General features: G+C 44.1%; 1 protein-coding gene across 8 annotated transcripts in view; it reads left to right on the forward strand.

The window, feature by feature from the left end:
• The window catches only part of KALRN (kalirin RhoGEF kinase), a 1,626,736-nt gene that overhangs the window by 1,418,898 nt on the left and 188,529 nt on the right, over positions 1–19,309 (forward strand). For all 8 annotated transcript variants that reach the window (XM_086957084.1, XM_086957086.1, XM_086957088.1 and 5 more), the window contains 4 exons: positions 5,835–5,927; positions 10,850–10,900; positions 12,132–12,209; positions 16,302–16,487. In XM_086957084.1, coding sequence (XP_086813210.1) covers positions 5,835–5,927; positions 10,850–10,900; positions 12,132–12,209; positions 16,302–16,487 — 408 coding nt within the window. The remainder of the gene's footprint in view (positions 1–5,834; positions 5,928–10,849; positions 10,901–12,131; positions 12,210–16,301; positions 16,488–19,309) is intronic.

Below are 19,309 nucleotides of genomic sequence, written 5' to 3' on the forward strand. Positions count from 1 at the left end.
GTCCACCAATGCTACTTGCCTCTTGGGGAGATACGTTCACGCGTTGATGGACTCTGTTAAACAGCTTTCTGCTAAGCCTACAGAGGACGATAAGAAGAACTTTAACGAGGTGGTCGCTGATACTCAGGCTGCAGCTCGTATGGTTATACAGAGTGGTATGGACACGGTGGACTCTGTTGCCAGAATTATGGGCTCTACTGTTGCTACAAGAAGGGCCGCATGGCTTAAGTCCTCCGATTTTTCTTCTGACGTTCAGTCTACTCTGTTGGACTTACCGTTTGATGGGACAGGTCTCTTTGGCAAGAAGGCTGACGTAGCTCTGGAGAGATTCAAAGACAGCCGGGCTACGGCAAAGTCTTTGGGCCTTCAGGCGAGGGGCTCTGCGACTAGAAAGTATAGGGGTTTTGGCAGACCCAGTTTTCGTCCCTACAATCAAGGACAGCAGCAGCAGCAGCAGCGCCAGAATCCTCTGTATAAATCCTACAGAGGAAAGCAAAGGGGCCGTGGTCGTGGGCGCCAGGTCTCCTCCTCCTCCTCCTCTTCATCTAATAACCAACCCTCTCCCCCTGCTGCAAAGCAGCCCTAGATCCGCCATTCTGGATCATGTGGCTCCGGTGGGGGGTCGGCTTACTCATTTTCTACGGGATTGGGAATCGGTTACATCAGATCTTTGGGTTCTCAATCTCGTAGAAAATGGGTATGCTCTTCCTTTCCAGGAGTTCCCTCCCAATTACCCTCCTTGCCAGGGTTTTTGTTCGGAGGACCACCTTGTTCGCTTGCAGGAAGAAGTCCTGGCTTTGTTCAAGAAAGGTGCGATAGAGGTGGTTCCGGAGCAGGAAAGGGGTCAGGGATGCTACTCCCGGTATTTCCTGATCCCCAAGAAGGATGGCAGGTTACGTCCAATCCTGGACCTCAGGATTTTGAATCTCTATCTCAAGCAGGAGAAATTCAAAATGCTCACTCTTGCGCAGGTTCTTCAAGCGCTGTTGGAAGAAGACTGGATGGTGTCGATCGACTTGCAGGATGCGTATTTTCACATCCCGATCCTGAAGTCGCACAGGAAGTATCTCCGTTTTACGGTGGGATCGCAACACTACCAGTTTGCGGTCCTTCCGTTTGGTCTTACTACTGCGCCTCGAGTTTTCACCAAGGTGATGGCAGTGGTGGCTGCACATCTCAGGAGGTCGGGGATTCCTGTATTCCCGTATCTAGACGACTGGCTGATCAAAGCGGAGTCGCCCGAGAAGGTGCTTCATCACCTGCAAGAAACATCGCAGCTGTTGTTCAGGTTTGGTTTTTCAATAAATGTGCCCAAATCTCACCTGGTGCCCTCCCAGCGCAACCTGTTCATAGGTGCGGTACTGGACACTACTGTATGTCGTGCATTCCCTCCTCCGCAAAGGATTCGCGACATACAGGAAATGATTCCTTTATTTCAATATGGAGCGGTTGTTGCGGTCCTGAAGGTCCTTCGCTTGCTCGGTCTGATGGCTTCTTGCATTCTCCTGGTCAACCATGCACGCTGGCACATGAGGGCACTCCAGTGGTGCCTCCGCAGGCAGTGGTATCAACACAACGGAGATCTCGGGGAGTCAGTGAAGATCTCCAGAGAGACTGCAGCGGATCTGTCTTGGTGGGGCGTGGAAGGCAATCTGTCTCAAGGAAAGCCTTTTCAGCTTCCACCATCGGTGGCCACGGTGATAACGGATGCATCCACTCTTGGGTGGGGTGCTCATCTGGGGGATCTGGAGGTCAAGGGTCTTTGGTCTCCAGAGGAAAGGTTGCTTCACATCAACCTTCTAGAGTTACGGGCAATACGTCTGGCGCTCAAGGCCTTCCTCCCTTCCCTTCGCGGTCAGTCGGTTCAAGTCCTGACGGACAACACGACCGCGATGTGGTATGTACACAAGCAGGGAGGAGTGGGGTCACAGTGTCTCTGCAGGGAGGCTCTGCGCCTCTGGTCCTGGGTTCAGGACCACCAGATTTGTCTGATGGCAAATCATCTGGCCGGGGTTCTGAACGTGCGTGCAGACATTCTCAGTCGTCAGTTCTCTGCCGACCACGAGTGGAGGCTTCACCCGGAGGTTGTTCGTTACATCTTTCAGATGTGGGGGACTCCTCGGGTGGACCTGTTTGCCACTTGCGAGAATGCTCACTGCCCGTCATTCTGCAGTCTCCAGTATCCGATGCAAGGAGCATTGGGGGACGCGTTTCAGTTGAGCTGGAGAGGTCAGCTCCTTTACGCGTTTCCTCCCATACCCATGATTCCTCGTGTTCTGAGGAAGATTCGCCAAGACCGGGCCCAAGTCATATTGGTCGCCCCGGATTGGCCAAGAAGGGTGTGGTACACAGATCTTCTCCACCTCTCCTCTCACCCGCCGCTCCGTCTCCCTCTCAGGGCAGACCTCCTCTCTCAGATGGAGGGGCAGGTTCTACACCCCCACCTCCAGACATTACACCTTCATGCCTGGAGATTGAACGGGGCAATCTGAACTCTTTCTCTCTCCCTAACGATGTGGTGGATGTCCTTCTTTCTGCCAGGCGTGACTCCACCAAGTCCATTTATTCGTATAGGTGGACTAAGTTTGTGTCTTGGTGTAGGGAGAGGGATGTTGACCCGTTAAAGGCTCATTTATCTGATATTTTGTTATTTGCTCTTTCTCTGGCACGGCAGGGGTTTGCTGTTGCCCCTGTCAAAGGTTACCTTTCGGCCTTATCGGCATTCCTCTGCTTGCCGGATCAGCCCTCTCTTTTTAAATCACCTGTGGTTTTAAGATTTTTGAAGGGGCTCACTAATAAGTTCCCTCCTTCTCCCTTTATTGTTCCACATTGGGACTTGAATCTTGTGTTAACCTATCTGATGGGTTCGCCGTTTGAACCCTTACACAAGTGTCCGATGAGGCTTCTTTCTTTTAAGACGGTCTTCTTAGTTGCAATTACCTTGGCAAGGAGGGTAAGTGAGCTTCAAGCTCTTAGTTCCAAGCCCCCGTTTTTGTCCATCCATGCTGAAAGAATCGTTCTTAGGACCAGGGCTGCTTTTCTGCCTAAGGTGGTTACTCCCTTCCACCTAGGTCAATCCATTACCCTTCCTACCTTTTATCCTCCCCCACACCCTTCCAAGGAGGAGGAGAGGCTTCATCGCCTGGACCCGAAGAGAGCGGTTAGCTTCTATCTTGATAGGACTAAAGACTATCGAATAGACGATCAGCTCTTCGTGGGTTTTGCTGGCTGCAAGAAGGGCAGAGCGGTGCACAAGCGCACACTTTCCAGATGGATTATCCTGTGCATCAAGTTTTGCTACTCTCTGGCGGGTAAGGACCCTCCTGAGGGTATTAGAGCTCATTCAACTAGAGCAAAGTCTGCTACTTCTGCATTGTCTAGAGGTGTTCCTGTTGAGGACATTTGCAGGGCCGCGACTTGGGCCTCCCTCCATACTTTTGCAAAGCACTACTGCTTGGATGCTGAGGTGAGGAGGGATGGCCACTTCGCGCGCTCTGTTCTCCAAGATTTCCTGGTGTAGCAGAGTGGACACCCTCCTCCGGGAGTGGGAACTGCTGTGGGACTCTATTCACAAGGTGAGGAATCCACACGGCAGATGTATCTATCAGAAGAACAAGTTACTTACCTTCGGTAACGCTTTTTCTGGTAGATACAATATCTGCCTGTGGATTCCTCACTGACCCACCCGCCTCCCCGTTGTCCACTCTGCTATACCTGATGTTATGTGCAAATGTAATTATGGTTTTATCTGACTTTGTATAGTTTTGCACTTTGATTGCATTTGTTTTGCATGTACTGTGTACATTGTGTGTATATATATATATATATATATGTACTTGTTGGTCCGTCCGGGTGCCTCGAAGGCACTGAAAAAAGGGCGGAACTGACGTCATCACGCCGACGTGGGCCTTATGTGGAGTCGGTGACGTCAGACGGAGTCGCGCGCGAAGCCGTGCTCCTATGACGTCGTCCACGCCGGCGTGCTACGAAGAATTTTCCGAACGTTGCTGACGCAAGGGGGATATTCACAAGGTGAGGAATCCACAGGCAGATATTGTATCTACCAGAAAAAGCGTTACCGAAGGTAAGTAACTTGTTCTTTTGTTCATTTAAAACGTTACGTTGTCACTGAAATCCTCACCTTACTTAAAAGTTCATTTAACCCTTGTTTTTCAGTGAAAATGAATATATATATATATATATATATATATATATATATATATATATATATATATATATATATATATATATATATATATATATATATTGGCTCATGGACTTCTGAAGCTCCTCTTTTGTAAATCTTAATTGATAACTTTTGAACTTTTGTGCTAAAAGGTTTCACAGCATAGCTGTGATGTAATTTTCTTGTTGTAGGCTAGTTGTTAAATTAATTTTTCCAGACTGTTAGGTACTGTGCAATTTTCATGTCTTATAATGTCTTGTTAATAAAGTGTATTGAATCTGTTTGTGTCGAGATGTTTTGCATGCTTGTTACTATTAAATGCGAAATCCCTTACAAGTGTTTGCATTTGTAAAGATGCTTCCTTAAGGGATTCTTTTTAGAAAATACAATACCTAAATAAACCTAGTTCGTTTTGCTAGCCAGTAAATGAAGTCCTGCCTCGGTGGAGTGCAAAATCATCTTGTTTCTAAAGCTTCATAACATAGGCGTTGAACATTGTATTAATACTTAACTGTCCCTGTTGGTAAAGTAACTTAGCCATGGTGTGATACTCGCTCCACCAAAGTGATGGCATCTGTCCAGCTATAGTTATAACACTTTCTCTGATATGTTATTGTTGTCTGCCCGGAGCGTACCTTCCATATTATGATGAAACTAGCTCTCCATCCATGGTGTTCTCCTAGACAGCTGTGAGAAGGTGATCTGTTTGGCCATTATAATATCAACCACTGGCCATGGTGAAGTTGCCTCCCAGCCTTGCTGATGGCATCTGAACAGCAATAGTGAAGTCAACTGAATTGTCATGGATCGTGACATAAATGTCCCTTCTGTGATGATGTCCTCTCCCAGACCTTTTGATCAGAACCTCAACCCCTTCTTACTCCTACCCACCCTATGTATAATTGGGAGGGGCAGTGAGCAGTGACTGTTCTGGATAGCGCAGATTATCCGTGAAGGGCTCAGACTAGAACTTCAAGGTGTCTTTCTACACATAGGACCTTTTATACCTTCATCTACTATAATACTTGATTCACAGTGAGGATCGTTCCTCTTGCTTGATTAAATGGCAAAAACGTTGGATGAATGGTCATATTGTAAAATGTAGTTGTGTGTTCTTAAATACATTACACTATATTATCCAGAAGGACTCTTAGAGATAAGTATTCCCCTGAATATTAACTTCATGTAACCTAGCAAACCTGCCCGTCCATGCCTGGGAGGTAAGTAGGGGGTGAAGTACTGACCCACAGTGATGCATGAAACTAACACCTGTACATCAGGGAGTTATGTCCTTCAATAAGGCTGAGCAAGAAATAATCATCCCCAAAACTGTCTATGTACATAATACTGCCATTGTACCTTGCCAGTCGCATACATTCTTACAGCATGTGAAATGAACTTCTCCGTATTTTACTATGTGCCATACATGAAAAGAATTCTCTTTACAAGAAACTGCTGCCTGGAAACTGAGCATACATTTTTTAATTATTTTCTTTCCACTGTTACCCTATCATGAATGTATGCATTTCCCGTGGTGTTTCACTATTTCCTCTGTTTGACCTTCCAAGTGCCAGATACAAAATAAAGTCAATTGTTCATACTACCTTGCGCATTAATAGTCGTTGTTATTGACGTTTCTCTTTTTTAGGATTTGAAACAAGAAATAAACCAGAGGCTAACCATCAGTGACTTCCTTATTAAACCCATTCAGAGGATAACAAAGTATCAGCTGCTACTCAAGGTAAGAACTAGAACATTCAGACTGGGCCCAGATTTGTGCAGGGATTTTGAAGAAGTGCTGGTTAGAACTACAGGGAAGAGCTTATATATTTGATGTAATTCCTTGATTTTGCTTTATGCAATTGATGGATTCAGATTACTCCACTGAGCTTTGTGGCTGACATCATATTGTCAGTTTGGGGGATGTTTTTTTTTTATCCCATAACACAAGCTGGAAAATGTTCTTTGGGCGATTGGGCACAGTAAAATTCTTTGACCCCGTTGCCCAGTTTAGGGAATGGAGATAGGTGTATTGTGTACAACTAGAGACAGTCTTCAAAGGGAAGGCATCAGATTAAAACAACCTGCGAGTTTCATGAATTAGAGAAAAGGTGAGATTTGGATTCACAGCTTCACCCACTTCCTTTATCCAAATGTAATCCGCTCCCTTCTCACAGTTCTCATTCCCTCTAGGACCAGTCAGAGTTCAACACAACAGAAAGGTAATTATTCCAGAAGACCGCTAAGGCATATTGGAGATTTCATTCGGACATGTTGCCAATTTATATGGAAAGATTTCTGTTGGGCCCTATACTTGACACATGCAGCTGTACGTCTCTTAACAATGTGCCTCCTTATTTGATGTGAGCATACTGTTTTGAGATGTAGCAACTTTCTTGCCTAACCCCTGAGGATCAACTGAGTTCCACGGACCTTAGGACTTGGGTGGATTGCTGGTAGCATGCATCTTCCTCCTCCCAGGGTCTATGGCAGAAAATATCTTCTCTCTGCAGTGATAGAAACTGCCCTGAATGTATTGTTTCTAAAACCCTTCCTGGTGTCGGTCCTGCAACAGAATAGAACAGTCCATTTTTTGCGTATTACCAGTCCACAGGCTGTTGACTGGATCTTTTCAAAGAGTTAAACACTCAGGCTGGTGTTTCCTCAGGTCACAATTAAACTCCTGTGGGTCGAACATTCTCCACTAACTAGAATTCTAACCGGGCAATGAATAGATCTGGACATGTCTCTGCTGCTCAAGGAATGCTTCCGTTTTCAAAAAGGTGGAAACTCTACATCCAAATTAAACAGTTCCTTTTCTACCCATCTCTTTTCAAGAAACAAAGTGGTTAAATGTAAGTGGCATCAGGTTGTTGAGTATATTATTACATTTTAATTGCAACTTGAAAAACAGTAGTACAGTTAGATGCAAAGATCATGTGCACCTTCAACGTTGGATTATCAGTTTAAGTGTAGAAATTGCTTACATGCCATTCCATCAGTCTCTTTACCCTTCTTACTGTAAAAAAAGAGCAGTGAAAGGTGCAGGCCAGAGGTTTCACATCCCTATATTCTGCAGGGACATGGAGAGATCAGGACTGAAGGAAAGAGCCGCTGCTGTCATTGCTGTACAACTTCTGTTCCAGATGGTCGCGCTCCCCCGACTATTGTATTTATTTTGTTGTGCTACCGGTATGGATTACTCAGGCAATGTTACGAGAACTCGACTTACTCGTTACTGATTTCCTCTTGGGCTCTGCCGCAGGCTAGTAGCTCTGCCCACATTGTAGAGACCTGTGAAGAATGGGAGCCTTGCAGTCCCCGACTTTGAATCTTATTATTTTGCAGCAAAGCTCCAGTGGCTGACACAGTGGTTGGCAGGCAGACTGGTGCCAGAGCGGGAGATTGGTCCTTTTGTACCTGATTTTCACCAATTGGTCGGAGTACTAATAAAGCTTAAGTGCCCTAGCAGAGGCGATATCCTGAATTTCGGGAATTGTGGCCATGTTGGGCCAGGTGTCTGACATAACCATGGAGTTACTAGAGCTGCAGCCACATGGGGGAGATTCGCAGGGTATAGCATAGTGGGTGGCTTCTGGAGCGTCCATACTGAGTGACTTGCTTGAGCTGAGGTATCCTCCCATTCGAGTAGTTCCAATTGAGGCATGATTTACCCCTTGCCACTTTCTGCTCCGTAGCGCAGTGACAGCTGCAATTCAGACACTGGGTGTGGGCATGTCAAAACCTCCACACCACAAGAGTTGTCATTATATAGTCGGGTCTTGGGGAAATTTTAAAGCTGTCATCTGCTTATATAAGATGATTAGAGAGGACATGATGCTGCCCCTGACAACCCTCTGAAACCCCATATCGGAGGGAAATTGGTCTAGTATATTTGAAAGGCGTATCCAAAATATCGAGGACCACCAGTTTTAAGCTAATTACTTTCGGTGCTCTGCGCCGGGCATACACTCCCCGAAGAATAAATATATATATATCTGAAAGAGACACGTTAGTGATAGATTCCTTACCTTAGAATATTCCCCAGGCGCCAGTCTGGATCCGGAAAGTTTTCTGCTTAGCAGTACCTCTGCACGCCAGTAGGTGGCGTCGTGCTGCTCCGTGCCAGTCACTGGTGCAGTAAGCGACGGGATGACGTCACAGAGGCTACTTAGGTGCCACCCATGCACGCTGACGTCAGTTCTTTCTTTTTCCACGCCGAAAGCGCAGATCCAGATTGAGCACGTACCTCAGTCATTTTTTTACCACTTTTTTTAGACTGTCTCCTTTTCTTGTCTCCTGGTGCACGTAGGGATGCCCTGCTTTAAGTCTTGTGGGGCCTGTCCCCATACTATGTTGGTGGCGGACCCCCATGATGTCTGCCTCTACTGCCTGGAGACCAACCGGAGCTCCCGGAAGTTGCTGGAGATCACTCCAGGTCTAGGGGCCGTTCGTGGGACCGAAGCTGTCGCTCTTTGGGCTCTGTCTTCACCATCAGATTCCGGTAAGCTGCACCATACGAATGCGAAGAAGCGTGTTCACTCTCTGACGTCCCCCCATCGCTGCCCAGAGGCGGACGTGGGGGACAAGGGATCCGCCCCTGCGGCTCCTCAGGAGTCCCAAGGCCTACCCCTATACCCGTGTCCCTCTGCGACTCCCGAACAGGTGCAAGAGTTTCTTGCTGCCATGGACCGCCTGTTTAGGCCTCTGGCTCCCGCCAGCGCGCCCGTGGGCCCCGCGGTGCTGTGTCCAGATGCTGTTGGCCCGGCGGCACCGCCTCTGGAGCCAGCCCCGGAGCCACTGGATCAGGCGCCCTCGGCTCCGGCCCCGGCGCCACAATGTGCAGCACCGCTGGCTCCGGCCCCGCCCTTGGCTCCGGCCCCAGCGCCGCCACATGTGCCGCACTGGGTGCTCTTTATCCCGCCCCTGTTCCAGTGCTCGGACCGTTTCGTTCCGACCTGAGATCCACATTGGGATGTGGCTCCAGCCGTCCCCGACCGGTGCCGTTCCTGGCACCGCTCGCCCCCTCTCCGGCCCTGCTGCCGCAGCCGGCTCCTTCTACTCCGGAGCCGGAAGAGGATTGGGACGGCTCAGACAACCCACTTGTGCGGCAGTACGACTCCGAGCAGGGTTGGGTGGATGACCTTCAAGAGGCGGGTGAACTTGATGTGCCTTCTGATCCGGGGTTTGCCTTGCCTCCTATGGAGGAGGGCGCTTCCTACACTATGGTGCTGCGTCCAGCCGCGGAGTTTCTCCATCTCGACCTCCCTACGGTGGTCCTTAAGACCAACCTCCTTACCGAGGTGCTCCAGACGGCGTCTACGTCGTCTGAGCCAATGCTCCCTTTCAATGAGGCCCTTACCGAAGTTCTCTTGGGTACATGGTTGCGGCCGGCCTCGGGGGCACCGGTGGATAAGGTCACTAGGCGTCATCGCTCGGACCTCGCCTCTTTGACCACTCAGCCCACGCCTGAGAGCCTGGTCATTCAGGCCTCAACATCGCAGAGTGCTTTTCCCTCGGCTCCGCCAGATAAGGACTCTAAGAGGCTGGACCAATATGGCAAGAGGTTGTTCTCCTCGGCCAGTTTGGGTTTGAGGTAGATTAATACCGCCTGCTTATTGGGCCGTTACTCCCACGCGGTGTGGGATTCGGTGGCAGAGGTACTGCCTCAGTGCTCTAAGGGCAAGGCTGTCCTTTCCCAAGCGATTGCGGAGGGCAAGGATGCTGCGAAGTTTGCCATCAGGTGTGGTTTGGACACCACTGATTTGTTGGGCAGGGCAATTTCCACGATGGTGGATGGATGATGATGATGATGATGATAAATGATGGATTTAGGCCCAGAACTCTGTGCTGGGGTGAATGTATGACATTGTTCTGCATTCTGTCCATCAATTGTTCTTTTTGCAGTTGTAAGCATCTTGGCAGTTCAGACCAGAAACCAGCATTATTTTGTCTTTCTTGCTGATGCAGATCTGCTTTGAAAGGAGACTTATTGACTTTGCCAATGCTTGTTTAAGTTACAAGGCCAATACATTCAGTTACCAATGAGTAACTCGTTTTTCAGTTTCATATAAATGGCAACAAACTCTCACTTGATGCAAGCGTTGTGTGCATAAGATGGTCGACAGAACGAACGAGTGAATCAGCTGGCTGTTTAATGATATTGTTGCCCATGGGGGTCCAATTGCTATGTAACAAAAACGATGCACCAGTTTAAGGTTGCTAAATAGAGGTGTGTAAGAACAGTCTCTTTAGCAATCTGCAAAAAATAAAATGTTTGTGTCAAATGGAGATCCGCATTTGCAGAGAGATTACAGATTTTGCCAGTGACAAATGAAAAGCACCTGCCCCCAGTGTAGGCATTAGGACATTTGGGATTTGTCAAGAGATCCCTTGATGAGGACCAAGGCATCTGCTTAAGAATAATAGCAACAGAAATTCCAGCACAAGGACATAGGACCACTGTCTTTAAGCGCACACCACATACACATACAGGCTGACAATGTGATTTTTTCGGATATATGTACACATCCGTAAATGGATGACTTAATGGATTGCAGTGTTATTTATTATATGTAGCTCAACATCTAGCTAATTTTTTTAATTTTCGTACCCAGTGTCATTAAGAGCATCTTTTTTTCCTTGTTTTTTTTTTCTTTTCAGGATTTCTTGAAATACAGTGAAAAGGCGGGGCTGGAGTGTTCCGAGACACAAGTATGTGATTCATGTCTAAGTGAACATTAAATATCATTATTTTCTATTCTGTAACTAAAAGCTATGAATCCTTCTTCTAGATGATGATGTAATACTCAAAACTAATGACTACTCACGATAACTTCAAAAATCTCAGTGATTTTCCTATCTAGCCTACATTTTTAGTGTCTCAGATTACAGTATATCTACATTCGATGCTTGGCGGGAGAATCTTTAAATATAGGAAAAGTTTAAGGAATTCTGTACCGCTGCTTAGACGTTCAACTTTCTGTGGTTTGATTCTCACACCTGTCCTTTAAATAGGGTGTTCAGGCTGCTCGTTTTCGCTCCTGCCTTTGCCTATTGTACTGTAGTGAAATACACTATTATTGCACATTGATATGGGTCATCTTGGAATTGGTTTACATGATGACGTTTAAGAGAGCCTGCATATTAATAACGGATAGTTTTACATGTTTTAGAGTCATTGGGCCATGTCTGATAGTGGAAGTTTACAACTTTATCAGCAGTAAATCAAAGGAGTTCATGTGGGCGGATTCTCAAAGGTTTGCACCTACACTTGGAATAGAATTCACATTTTGCATGCAGAACGTTTGTCCACTGATCAATACGATTGATGCAGTTGGAGAAGGAGCGATCACACGGGTGTACAACAGTTACAGAACGTATGCTCCTCTTGGAGGAATAGTAGTGTTTCCAAGGGCGTCGCAGGTGTCGCTAGGGAAACAAAAAGCAAATGAGTAATAACTTGGTGGGTGTTGTTCCACATTTTCTATTTCATGTAAGCACCTCTACATTATTAGACTTGCATTTGCAGGAAATAGGTCTAATTGTTTCAGGAAGTATGATAAATCAGAGAACACTCCTCTTTTCTTGTGGGGTGTGAGGGAAGAAAATATTTTGCATGGAAAAGATACTTGTGAAATTTCACAAATGTCCTACTCCTGGACATGCAGTTTTACTCATGGAGTATAGTAGGGTTAGGGAAGATGGGTGTGTATCAGGGAGGGTACAAAAATGGTGATGCTTTTCACATACACCTGGCAGATCTGTAATTTAGTGACATACCTGTACATAACTGTAATTCATGGGTGAGTGTCCAAGCATCAGGAGGTTTACTGTTTAGTGCATCAGACCTAAAATGTCTCCTAATAATGGAACTCATTTGATTTTGAATCATTGTCCAAGATATTTTTGGCTGAAACTGCCCCTCTTGATTTTTGTTTTTCAGAAAGCAGTGGAGTTAATGTGCCTTGTTCCAAAACGCTGCAATGATATGATGAACTTGGGACGACTTCAGGGTTTTGAGGTAAAGTGATGCATTCTTTTTTACGTTGTATTTTGTTTCCATGTGTAATTGTACTCCATTAACGGAAGTAAGTACCTTCAGTGTCTCTCAATCTGGAGGTGAGAAATACATATTTTATCTACTCCTAATGAACAGGTACATTTTTGACATTCACTTCTTATAACTAAATAGCCTCTATATTTCATGGATGCATAGAAAGCTTACATTTTTTAGATCGTCGATATAATAGGTGAACTATCTTTTGGCGTGTGGCATTTAGTTTGGTTAATTTTTTCAATTATTCATGCTGTTAGACCAGTTAATTGAGACCAATTTAATTTGTCAACACGTTAATGCAGTAATAGCCCTACCGCATTAGTTTATGGAAACATTTATTTACAAACCTCCCTTGCAACTACTGCAGATATTTGTTATATTTTGGCAGTCCTTTGAGGGTGAAAATTGGTAGTTGCACGCAAAACACGCCTGAACTGCTGAGAATTTTATTATTTTACAATTCAGTAATGATTTAGGCAAGCTCTGGGTCAAGAGGGATTAATATTCTATATACTGTGCAGGCACAATTTGGTTTGTAAAACGTTGCAATGCAGGGAAATATTTACTGTGGGCAACTTTATTACTGAAAGGAACGTAGAGCTCAAGTTTTAGGTTTACCAGCCATGATTTTGTGTTTGTAGACTTTGGGTAACCAAGATTTTATTTGCTTCAAATGTAATTTATTTTAGTGTATTGTATAGGTAGTTATAGCATACTTTCGATATCTCTTGCTGGCCTACATTTTATTTGGATTGTTGAGTAAGTAGCTATTACGTATTTATTATTTATATAGCAATTCCTTATCTCCAACACGGTCACAAAGTACTCCATTTCTCATTGGGTTCCTTGGCTATGTAGGTTTTTATAGGTCACTTAAAAGTACCAATAGTGCCCTCATGCCTGCTTTGACATACGGGAATCTATATTTTCAACATGGAACCCTTTAAACTTATAAAATAAGCACCCTGTTGGAAGAAGCAGCAAGAGGCTAGAATAAATTAGCACATGCAGTCCTCTGAGGAATGAACATCGCCAGTTCTCACGCACCTTACTTAAGCATTGTAGCCCTCTGGAACGGTCAGACCCATCTTTTGCAGCAGACCATTGTAATTGATAACCACACACAGCAACAGGCCAAGTAGTTGGCCACTGCTGTACCAGTTAACATAACATTAGTTTGCCCTTTTACTTTGGTTCCGGATGCTCATTTATTTGTTTCTATGGGAGTCCCTCAGGGGTAATGCTCTTGCCCCCTTTATATTCTCATTTGTCTATCCTTTAACATAGTATTTAAATCAAATGGTAAAATGCCTTCCTCACCTGCCTTTCATCTTCATAACCATACTGTACTTCACCACACATTAACCAGTTGTGGTATTTATTTATACTTCTCTCGATAGCATGCAGCCAGCCTAGAATGCTGCATCAAAATCACTTTTTACGCTTAATTTCTCCACATGCACCATCGTACTTCAACTATAGCATAGCCAAAATTATTTTGGTTCACATTCTCTTTTGTGTTTCGCTGATGCATTGTGCTTCTTTTTTTCCCCTTGTGTTTTCCATAAAGCCTGCATGCAAATGTTGAACATGAAATTGATGGACGATAAAGGCACAGAAACTGTGGCATCTTATTAAAATGTCCAATATTTCAGGAAGATTTTGAAATAAACATGGTTTTTAGCTCATGTCAGAATGGGTAGTGATGTTGTAGCCATGGTGTTAGCCTCATTCTAGTCCACCCCTTTGGTAAATATTTATTCTCCATAGTGATTCTTGGTTTAAAACTGGTGTGATGTGGCTTTCAGTAGTTGATCCCCCAATTAGTCACGTTTGTAGTGGTAAGCCATCATGCTTTGCTAATGGCGATCATATTATCAGCAGTATGAGTTCTGGGTGCTGCATGACAACTTGATACTTAGGCCCATTTCTATATGAAGCAAGTTTAGGAGCTGAACCGAGGATTTGATATTGCCAAACTTGCTATCTTCATCAGCTTTTTCTCTTGTGTCCTCCAATTTCTAAGCTGACACCTCTAGATCTGCTATCCCATGTTTCATATTCTTCTTCCAAGTTTTATTGCCACCCCAGCTACAGTTGTACCCTCTTCATAATCATTCTCCTCACTTTAATGTTTAATCTTTATACTTGACTGCCACTTTTGTTGACACTTGAAGAACTTGGCATTCTATTACTGCCTTCACCCGCTGTGAAAACCTTGTTACAAGTCTGAAAACTCAGATTTATCAAATTGCTTCTCCTCCTACCTAAGCAATCTATTACACATCACCAAGACTCTCCTTTTAATAATATTACAAAAACACTTGTTTAAATCGCATGAGCCTGAAGTATGTCGTGCCTCACCATGACTGTGTGAGGGTGCGTAGTGCTAAGTGCAGAGTAAACTGTGTTTGGCATGTTCATGAATGTAATGCAGTAGAAAACTTCGCATTCGGTTCACTGCAAGCTGCAGTAACCACTGTATCGACAGAAAAGGGACAACAAGACAGCACACAGCCCTTCCCAAATAACTCTTGTAGTCCTGGAATTGTGGTCCCAGAATATCACCAGCCACAAATAGTGGTTGTTAAATATAATGTATAATAATCTCAAACCCATTGGAGATGATGTCTACACCCAATGGGATAATGTTTTGGTAAACTATGTATAGGAAGCAATGTTTATATAAAAAAAAACAGTTTCTTCTATCCTGACATACTACCCTCTTTGAACAGTTTACCCTCCTCAAGGGTATGGGGACACATTATCATAGCTGAAGCATCATCTGACAGGAATATTGTGTCCTTAATGTGGGTGTTCATAAATATCGCCCTACTGAAGTTACTATGAGAAGAGCTACACCAGATGGAATATTTTAAATGATATTTGGGAACACAATATTTCTGTCAGAAGATATTTATGCTAACTGTTTTGATATTCAACTCCTTGAATTGTCACTCTTATTCTCCCTATAGGAAATATGTTTACCTTTTAATATGCATTGTTTTATCATCCAAAGAAACATCCTCATAAGTTGCTCACCTTAGTTATTTTAGTTGTGATATAAGTTAACAATAGGTGTCGCCGCTGTTCAGCTATCGATGAACAGGTTAATTTTCACCTTGGTTACTGTTTTTCAAAATATTTGGGCTTAATTGACAAAGCTCGGGAACAAGTGATAGTGTGCAAATTCTTTACTATAATTATGCAAATTTATACCATATGACTGTTTGCGAATTCAAATGCATTGCCATGCAACATATTGCACACATTATGAACATTAACATCTATTGTAACTATATTTAGTTTGAGGGGCATCCTTCCCCACCTCCCGCCCCTTTAGCGTTTTGAGCAATAGTGGGTGTCAATAGGCAGTTCTGTGCAATGAGAAATATTTTAGTTGTTGTATAAGGCTTAATTGACTTTGAGCGAAAACTCGTGTTCTAAGGAGCTTATAAATATATTTTTCAGTACGTAGGTTGGAGAGGAGAGACAGTCAGCTGGATGGATGGAGAGGAGAATAAGGCAATGGGTGGAAAGAATGGCTGATAGATGAAAAGGGAAGGAAGAAAAAAGACAAACCAGGATGGAGAGAAGGAAAGATAAATACAAATAAAAAGAGGGACAGAAGGTTTGATAAAATGGGAAAAGGCAGAAAGATGGATGGAAAAAGTGCATAAAAGATGGAAAGCAGGAAGGAAAGAAAAAGATGGAGGGCCGTAAGAGCAAAAGAATGCTTGTGTGTGCAGTGTGGTTTTTTCTTGTTTCTGGGAGGCATAGAACAATTGTGCGGAACTAAGGTAAAACAAAACAATAGTGACAATAAAGAGAACAGCTTTATATGTTTCTTTTTGCGATCTTGTGTGGAGTACCTGAAGCTTTGTAATTTGTCCTGTGTTTCAGTTTGACTGCAGTCGTGATGCATGCTTTTTTTGGGATCCAGAACTTTTCATGTTGCATAGAATAGCAGGAATACGAATGAGTGTGCAGCTCTTGGGTGCCTAGTGATTTCAATCTATTTTCAGTCCTTGCATTAAATTTCAATTTTCCTTCTAGGGCAAGCTGACCGCTCAGGGAAAGCTATTGCAGCAGGACACGTTTTATGTCATCGAACAGGATTCCGGCATGCAGTCGCGGACGAAGGAAAGAAGGGTCTTCCTCTTTGAGCAGATTGTCATCTTCAGCGAGCTTCTCAGGAAAGGCTCTTTAACGCCAGGGTATATGTTCAAAAGGAGCATAAAGGTACGTCTGAACTGTGAGCCAGATGGAAAAAATGACTACACACTGATGTTTTGATTCTAGTCCCTAAGTAGCAGTCAGCTGAAATAAAGACCACTGTTTCAGAGCATTAGAGAGTTGGCCACACCCGACAGGGTGGTCTTCAGGAAAATGTCTCACAAGAGGAAAGGAAAACCCATGCTTTGATCTGATATTGAAAGTTCTGGCAGTGTAGCTGGGAAGAAGGGAAATGAGAAAACTGAGACCAGCAACTATCTGAGAATTAGGGAGTCACCCTTTGTGTGCAGGTCCACGCCTTGTTGCTTCAGCTGGAATTTGTTAAAATGCAGGATCAGGGTGTCCTTCGTAGTGACAGTGTGGACAGGGGTGCTTGGTAAAGGTCAGCAGAATACCGGAATAAGTTCTTTTGAAAGCTTTACTAACATTTGTCAGGTCCTCCCTTTGAAACTTTGCCAGATAATCGTGGGCTGCTGCAAACGTACGTTCACTCAGGCAAGTTGGAAATCCAGTAGGACGTTCACGCCTGCTGGGTTTTCTGATGCCGGGCCCTTTTTGCTGGAAATCTAACCTTCTTAGATTTCTAACTGGATGTCGGTTTAGCGTTGCAGTGCCTTTTTTCCTTTTGTTCCTAAACACGTTTTTTTCTTCACATTAATTTTTGTTTTTCTCCATTAACAGACCTATTCTATATCCATATTAAACTAGTTAGTGTTCTACGACCGATTTTACTCTGAAAGCACGGGTACACCTTACATATTTAAGAGTCCATTTCTGGGTGTGCTCAGGGTGGCACAAATGCAAGGAAAATGTTTCTTTACCCACAAATGCCGACTTTGTGGGTGCAGCTAACATTTTCCATAGAGTACCATTTTCCTGCACCCACAGGTCACCTACTGCTCGGGAAAAGCCTAACAGTATAGACTGATACTTAATCAGGAATATTTCCATTTCTATGTAAACATTTACAGAAATGCTCATTGTGTGAATAACAGTAACCGTTTTCCATGGGGACTCAATAGTTTTAGGTGTAAATGTATATTTTCTTCAGCAGAAAGTAAGTTACGTCTGCAAAATGCTTGTGTATTACTATTGATTCAGAAAAGGGGGTGGTGATGGACAGAGTATCTGAATTAAACAGAACACTCATACCAGTCAACATATCAGGGCTTGATCCATCACCGTTTTTTAGCTCACTGCACCATCCCAGCTCAGAACCTGGCTACATGCAAATTAGTCTGTCCCTGGCCCAGTGCATCATGGGAACAGGGCAGACCAAACTACCAAGCCAATTCTTAAACTGGGAAGGAAACAAGCTTCCGGGGACCGGTTTCTGGCATTACAGCCGTCTTCGGCCCGGCTTGCTTGAATCCTGATGGTGCAATGAGCAAGGGACTCACATCTGAGTATACCCTTCCACGCTTATGGTGGACAAAACGATTCAGAAAAGGGGGTGGTGATGGACAGAGTATCTGAATTAAACAGAACACTCATACCCAGTCAACAGATCAGGGCTTGATCCATCACCGTTTTTTAGCTCACTGCACCATCCCAGCTCAGAACCTGGCTACATGCAAATTAGTCTGTCCCTGGCCCAGTGCATCATGGGAACACGGCAGACCAAACTACCAAGCCAATTCTTAAACTGGGAAGGAAACCAGCTTCCGGGGACCGGTTTCTGGCATTACAGCGTCTTCGGCCCGGCTTGCTTGAATCCTGATGGTGCAATGAGCAAGGGACTCACATCTGAGTATACCCTTCCACGCTTATGGTGGGCAAAACGATTCAGAAACGGGGGTGGTGATGGACAGAGTATCTGAATTAAACAGAACACTCATACCCAGTCAACAGATCAGGGCTTGATCCATCACCGTTTTCCATGGGGACTCAATAGTTTTAGGTGTAAATGTATATTTTCTTCAGCATAAAGTAAGTTACGTCTGCAAAATGCTTATGTATTACTATTGGCTCCTTTAATAATGTTTTTCATAATAATGTGCCCAAATTTTTTGGAATCCCTAATTTCTCAGATTTTACATTTTTGCCAAACTCTCTGTGGAAGGGAAATGCTTGCATTATCTAAAACTTAAAATACGTAGAAATATACCTTTCAAAGAATAAAGTAATTGATTTTTTGAGTACTACGCATTCCTTTGAAAAAGGAATGACGTTTTGCAAAATTATGCTTTGGTTTAAGCCACAAGGAAAATCTATGTATAGATTTTCAATAGTTTGTTTGCTGGACTAAGACATTTATCCTTAAACATGTTTAGGTCTGGCCTAGGTAGTGCTTGCGCTGTCTTTGAGACCTGCTGTATTCAGGTATGGCCTGTAAGCTCAGACCACTCCCCACTCATTTTTTTAACTTCCTTCTGCCACTGTCCTTTGAAAAGGTTGGCCTTTGATTTGTTAACAGGTTTATTAGTCCCACCTTAGTACCTGCCTGTCTTCTGGTGTTACATCCAATCAGGACATCCCCTCTTATATGTGTTGTTGCTCCCTAGCTTTCAATTACAGCCTCTGAGCACTCTTTTGTTAATGGTCTTTATCCTGCCTGCATAATATGGTCTCCGCAATGTATTTTAGTTTTTTAACTAGCATGGCGAGCACTAATAATGGCAGTTGCATGCCTTTTTTAAAATGTATTTACTTTTTTTTACTGTGCCTTTACCGCGCTTTAGCTTTAAACAGCTTAAGCTAAAACACAGATGGCGCGATTACTTCAAAAACAAAGACATTTCTTTACTTTTTAAGCAATCTAGGCACCTGCATTTTAGCCTAAGATGTTCAAAACCTAAGCGCGGTGCCGCCATTGTAACAAAAAGAAA

Source organism: Lissotriton vulgaris, chromosome 2_1 (assembly GCF_964263255.1).
Source record: "Lissotriton vulgaris chromosome 2_1, aLisVul1.2, whole genome shotgun sequence".
Taxonomy (NCBI): Eukaryota; Metazoa; Chordata; class Amphibia; order Caudata; family Salamandridae; genus Lissotriton; species Lissotriton vulgaris.